This window comes from Microtus ochrogaster, chromosome 18 (genome assembly GCF_000317375.1).
Source record: "Microtus ochrogaster isolate Prairie Vole_2 chromosome 18, MicOch1.0, whole genome shotgun sequence".
Classification (NCBI taxonomy): Eukaryota; Metazoa; Chordata; class Mammalia; order Rodentia; family Cricetidae; genus Microtus; species Microtus ochrogaster.
This window is the reverse complement of record NC_022020.1, coordinates 32,813,717-32,820,480: the sequence shown is the minus strand read 5'-3', so window position 1 is coordinate 32,820,480 and position 6,764 is coordinate 32,813,717. Positions and strand designations below refer to the sequence as shown.

The 6,764-nt window shown below is 32.1% G+C and overlaps 1 protein-coding gene across 2 annotated transcripts in view; it reads right to left on the bottom strand.

Moving 5' to 3' along the window:
* Window positions 1–6,764, bottom strand: part of Ythdc2 (YTH domain containing 2) — a 62,802-nt gene that overhangs the window by 31,954 nt on the left and 24,084 nt on the right. For both annotated transcript variants that reach the window (XM_005356063.3, XM_026783522.1), the window contains 7 exons: window positions 5,556–5,682; window positions 5,081–5,146; window positions 4,080–4,258; window positions 3,768–3,864; window positions 3,575–3,662; window positions 3,408–3,488; window positions 525–607 (listed from right to left, as the gene is read on the bottom strand). In XM_005356063.3, the coding sequence (XP_005356120.1) occupies window positions 525–607; window positions 3,408–3,488; window positions 3,575–3,662; window positions 3,768–3,864; window positions 4,080–4,258; window positions 5,081–5,146; window positions 5,556–5,682 (721 nt within the window). The remainder of the gene's footprint in view (window positions 1–524; window positions 608–3,407; window positions 3,489–3,574; window positions 3,663–3,767; window positions 3,865–4,079; window positions 4,259–5,080; window positions 5,147–5,555; window positions 5,683–6,764) is intronic.

The window sequence follows — 6,764 nt, the reverse complement described above, 5'->3', positions numbered from 1 at the left end:
ACATAATAGAAAGAACGAATTAGCTTAATTGGTTATATCAGTAAATAAGTTAAACATAGAAATGTAACTTAAGAAAAACGGGGATACATAAAAACATTTAAATGTTACTTTTATCATGGTAAGCATCCATAGATAGAATCTAAATTTTATAATTTTTTACGATAGACACAGTTTGACTGTCTAGAGCAATGGTTCTTGATTCTAGCATTTGTTTTCTGAAATAAAGTCTCACTGTGTGGTCCGGAAAAAAAAAAAATCATGTTCAAAAAGAGAAGAAACTAGTCAATCGAGCATATAAGCCCAACTTGCCACCTACAAAGCCTCTCCTTGAGTTACTGCTTTGCATCGCTGACATAGTCATAAATGTTGACTTTTATTTAAAAAAATAATAAAATTAAGACTAACGTGACACTAACATATAAAAGGAACACTATACAATATGCAATTCATATAATATTATTATCAAACAGGCAAGTAAATGAATATAGATTATGCATGTAATTATAACATAAAATATACATTACCTGCCTTTGCGCTGTATGGCACTAGCTTTGGAAATCCATACCATTTTTAACATTGTAACAAAATTCAGTGCATCAAAGGATTTCTGCAATATTAAATCATCTTTATGTTAAAACATGGTTGGTACTAATGAGAATATAGATATTTTAACATGCCCAAGTTAAACTTAAAGGCCCCTCTTGATTAATTAGAATAAACTGATTATTTTTTCTGTTTTGTTTTTGTTTTATTTTCTTGTTTTTAAATCCTAACCAAAACTTCCCCTCTCCCCTCTTCCCAATCTCTCCACTTTCTCTCCCTACCCCATCTACCCTTCCTTCATTGAGGAAACTGATCTTAAAAACTCACATTTGTTGGATATAAACATTATAATGAAAAACAATGGACAGCAAACAAAGCTTTGAAGATCTACACAATCTCCATGCTGTGCTGTGTAGGGCGTTTTGCAACTGTCTCCTACAGTTTAATAACAACTGATTTTCACAGGACACCAAGACTTTATTATGACATCCATATGACTGCCTAGAGATTACAAGAACACAGATGCCACTAATGGATATCCTAACATGAAGGGGGAGAGCTTGCAGGGCCTCAACCCTAGAGGCAACTGGGGAATGCCGAGAGCAGGAGAAATGGTCTTTCTTGGGCAAAAATACACCAATTATTTATCCAGTATCAAGTGGTCAGCCCTGAGATCACATGGACACAGATTACACTATATACAGTGAGCACAATGGATTTATAGATTTAGAAATATATATATAAATAAATAACAAAGAAAAAGAAGACTTTAAAAAAAAAAAAAGTAAGGGCCAGGGATGAGTCAGAAAAAAGAAAGGGAAGGAATGATGTGGTTATCATGTCAAAAAATAGAAATTATTATAAAAAACAAACAAAACACAGTATAAAGCAAAAATAGGATTCTCCGGCAATTTTTTCTATCATATTTACATCATTTTTAAGAAATAAGAATGACTAGAAAAAAATTGCCAAAATACATCTCAAAGAGTAAATCTCTGGAAGAATGACTAATAATTACCAAACTAAACACCTCTAAGTGAAGAAACATCCTGCTGAGTTACTCAGAAATTACCCTTTCCTGAATGTCTCAAAGAAAAATATAATCATTACTAACACTAGACTTCCTCAAATGGTCAAAAGTAAAGATCTGCTGTAGAAGTGGTTTAAAAAAGTATTCCATGCCCTTGCTTTCCCTTGTATAAAATTAATTAAATAGAGCAAATACAAATGCATTTTCTAATAAGTTTAGTCAAGAAATTTTCAGAAAGTATGTTGCTTAGCTTATAATATTTGTTTCATTTGTTAGTTTTGTATGTATAATACTTTTGATACTATCACTGTGCTAAAGTCATGATTTGATAACACCTAGAAGAATTAATTTCTAAAATTTAAATAACATAAGAGCAATACATCTGTACTCTCTGCTTTTTCATTTTTTTAAAATTTTTATTTATTTATCTATCTATCTATTTATTTATTTATTAAAGATTTCTGCCTCCTCCCTGCCACCGCCTCCCATTTCCCTCCCCTTCCCCCATCAAGTCCTCCTCCCTTGTCAGCCCAAAGAGCAATCAGGGTTCCCTGCCCTGTGGGAAGTCCAAGGACCACCCACCTCCATCCAGGTCTAGTAAGGTGAGCATCCAAACTGCCTAGGCTCCCACAAAGAACAATGGCAATGGGTTTTGATACTACTGCTTTTTCATTTTTGAGACAGGTTCTTGCAATGTAGCCCAAGCTAGCCTTAACTTTACTTAGATCCTCCTGTCTCAGCCTACCCAGTACAGAGAGGGCAGGTATTCAGCACATCTGACAAGTCTTGGTATGTAAAGACACATCACTTAGTTTTAACACTATAGCTGAAACAGTTTACTCTTCTTTTACAATGAGTTTGATCAAAACCTACAAGAAATTTTATTCTCTGTAAGGTGATACTAAAATTACATTGAAAACATGAATTTTCACACTAAAATGATTACTTATATCCATTTTATCATTTCTTCCTTGAAAAACTAATTGCCTCTATCATTTTATCTATCAAAAGTTATGGCACTGGGAATTATTAGTCATGTTAATACTGAAAGCAAGCAAATGCTATCACTTATTTTTGAGAGAAGAAAATTTTTTGCAAAGGGTCTAATAGTAAATATTTTATGCTTTGATGTCTTTGATGTAATTTATGAATGGTTACAGTAGTATGAAAGTAGCAAGAGACAGTAGATAAAAGAGTAAGAAAAAAAAACTTTTTGCACAAAGCCGGGCAGTGATTTCCACTGTTGGCTAACTACTGGGATGTTCACCCTAATTTGCACTGCTGTTGGTTTTGTATGTATGCATCTGTGCACGTGTAAATGTGTAGGTAAATGTGTATCTGGAAGCATGAGGTCCCAGCATACATCTTTCTCAATTTTTAGGATTTTGTTTTCCTTTGTTAATCAAGTTTCTCTTGATCTAAATACCTTTAGAACACCTACTATACACACACATACGCACACACACCATATGTAAGGCATTAGGTTCTATCAATGAATAAGAGGGCTACAACCATCCCCAAATATAAGAGGAAAATAGAAAATATGTAAATCAAATTGCCACTATGTGACAAATTTTTACTGTGCATATTCTAATTCTTTACTTTCCTACTACTAGCTGGTAAGTAGAAGTGAATCTTCTTGTCTAATTTGTTGGATCACCAAAATATACCCAACATACTAAATATAAGTTAGAACAGTTTAGTAAAACAACATTTATTATGCTAAATTCATCTATAAAGAAATTTGCATCTAAAATGAAGTTTTACTAAAGTAGCTGTTGGACTGGAACTCAATCTTCTTCATTTGGTAAAAATATAACTTATTCATACATACCTCCTTCACCTTACCAGAATCAATAACAAAGACAACATCATTGACAGTGATGCTTGTTTCAGCAATATTGGTGGAAAGGATCTGAAATGGAATGTTATTTTAACATTAATATGAAAATAGACCAATGAATAACAAAAGTAGAACATAAAAGATCTTATGATGCTTACTATTTTTCGGACACCTGCAGGTGGATTTTTTAATACCTTCTTTTGATCAGATGTCTGCATATTTGAATGGAGCATAAAGACTTGATATCTATTACAATTGAGAAGAGAAAAATGAACTATAGAACCTGTTTGTTAGCTTGAGCAACAAAGAATCTGTTAGCTTGAGCAACAAGTACAAAGCTTTATAGTTTACCTATGTGTATTATCAGCAAACCGCTTGTCATCAAACAGGATACGATCCCTCAAACCAACAATTTCATCATATCCAGGTAGAAAAATTAATATTGCACCTTGGAGAAAAGTATTTTTAGTATTTAATCTTGTAAAATCAGACATAATCAACAAAACTCATTATTAAAGAATAATATGTGATTTCACACCTTGGTACATGATCATAAAAGAACTACTATTCACACATCACTATCAACAGAATTACAGAAAAATTTAACAACTAAATACTAATTTTTCAACACAGTATGTTCCATTTCTTTCAGACAGCACTTACCAGCATCACAACTATGGCAGATATTGTATAGAAGATGCATGATCAAATCCAAGTCTACCTTTTCATCATCAAAACTATGATGGTAAGCTTTCAACAGCTCTCTGTCTTCTACACTGAGGTCATTTCCATTTGTTTGAACCAAAGAACTTTCATCTAGATTTCCAAATTCCAATGAAGCACTAAGAAAAATACCAAGTCACTTTTTATATTAAGAAAGAAAGAAAGAAAGAAAGAAAGAAAGAAAGAAAGAAAGAAAGAAAGAAAGAAAGAAAGACAGACTGACTTAAAGTTACCCATTATTTGCTCTAAATTTCCAATATGCCCTAAGGAAGGGGTCACTTAATGTACAATCTATAGTTAATTTATGTGTTGGTTGCAAGCACAGTTTCATGTTAAATTGGATAAGTGACAAATTTGATAAAAAAGAATCACAATCTAAAGACACTTGATCAAGAAAATGCATGCCATAATGACCTAGAAATACATCAAAATGTTTAGCATCACCTTTCACTATGGAAATATATAGCAAAACCAAAATAACACCATTGCACAACCAAAAGGAAGGTTAAGGTCAAAGACACAGTTAAGTACGGGAATGGTGCAGAAATACCAGAACATTCCTAGAATAAATATAGACTAGTACAGCAATTATGGAACACTGTGACAGTTCTCCAAAGGATAAACACAGTGTTAACTATATCCCCTAGAAATTCTACTCCTATGTATAGATAAAGAGCAATGGATGGATGGATGGATGGATGGATGGATGGATGGATGGCTGGATGGCTGGATGGATGGTGGATGGATAGATAACTGCATTAACTGTCAATTTAAAGATCTGTGTTCATATTCATAACAGTCAAGAATAAAATTTTTATAATTATAAAAATAAATCTCTCAGTAAAAGACTGTAAGTAGCTTACCTGTTACAGAATATATGATTTACATGGCTAAGATTTTTTTTAAAGATAGAATTCATTTTAAATAGTGTAAGGTTTTACCTGTAAGATTCTAGAAGATCCACAATTTCAGTTTGTCCAAAGTGCTTAGCCCAATCTAAAGCCATCCTATAAAATTCAAAGATACCAAACTGAGAAATATTTTATAATTATGTAATTACAAATTTTCAAATTACAAATTTTTCAAAATTATGAAACTATCATCCAGGATTATTTATTTACTCATTAGAGATGTACCAGTAATCATTATACAATAGATTTTAAAATAGGGATAATCATAAGTTTTTGTTTGTTTGTTTTTGTTTCTCAAGACAGAGTTTCTCTGTAACTTTGGAGCCTGTCCTGGAACTAGCTCTGTAGACCAGGCTGGCCTCGAACTCACAGAGATCTGCCTGCCTCTGCCTCCCTAGTGCTGGGATTAAAAGCGTGCGCCACCACCGCCCCAATCATAAGAATTTTTAAAAGGCATGTGCAACTATACCATGACATACAAAGAATGGACACAATCTAAATTTACCATCCATTTGATGCTTTACTGTGGACATTGGCTCCCATACTAATTAACTGTTCTACTTGACTCGTAAAACCCCGTCCCGCGGCAACCATCAGAGCTGTGGCACTGGTCTCACTATGTCTGTAATCAACTAAAAGAATAAAAAGATAAGATGTTAAATTCCAAATGTTAAAGACTTTCATTGTTTCAGTCAAGTAGTAGAAATGACTAACATAATTAACCTGGGATTTGTTCCTTCATTTTTAAATGACAGCAACATTATATAATCTTTATCCCATTCAGAAAGAAATCTAAGATTATCTTGCATAAAAAGGGTAGAATAAAGACTATCACTGGAGGTATAAGAAGAAAGTATTTAATGCTTACTTATATAATTAAGAAAAGAGAAGGCTATTGGCTTGCAGGATCCTTAAATAATAATTTTTTAATCTACATGTTGCCATGTTCACTCAGTAACAAAATATTAATTCAAAACTTAATTTTTCATCAATAACTAAAAATAAATGTTCTTAAGACTTCAAGCAAAGTTCTTGACATTTTTTTCTCATATGACTTAAGATACTATAATACAAAACTCAGGGAAATAAAAACTCATGAAGAGAAATAAACACTACATATTCTGAGGACCATTGTTAAAATAATCTAGTAATCAACAGAGAAACTAAGGAAGACAGTCAAGAGTCATAGTTAAGTTTTTAAAATACATTATCAATATTTTAAAACAGTACTTCTCAGATTTTAAACCTCTAAAAGTTCAAGTAAGATTACTAAATTATGCAGATAAATATTGAAATAATGGGGGAAAGCCTAGAAAACAGCATGATAAAAATGTCTCTTTTTAAAACAAAATACTACTTCTCAAATGAATTTTTAAAAACATGATGAACTTTAAAAATATGTATCCATAGAGGATAATACATTTACAATGAATAAGAAATCCTAAGAGATCATTTTTATGAAGAGGTCTGTTGACTAGTAGATATACAAGATATGAGTTAATAACCATATCCAAATATTAATCTAAATGCTGTTACCACAATAGCTGACCCAGCCTCACTAAATAAGTAAACCAAGAAAGCTCATAACATAAGGAACAGAACTTTTTTAAATTGTTTTTAAAACAGCAGTACAAGTCTACCTTTAAGATGAAATCCTCAAGGAATAAAAAAAATATTTACACTTAACATAATTCCAAACAACAAATATAAAACA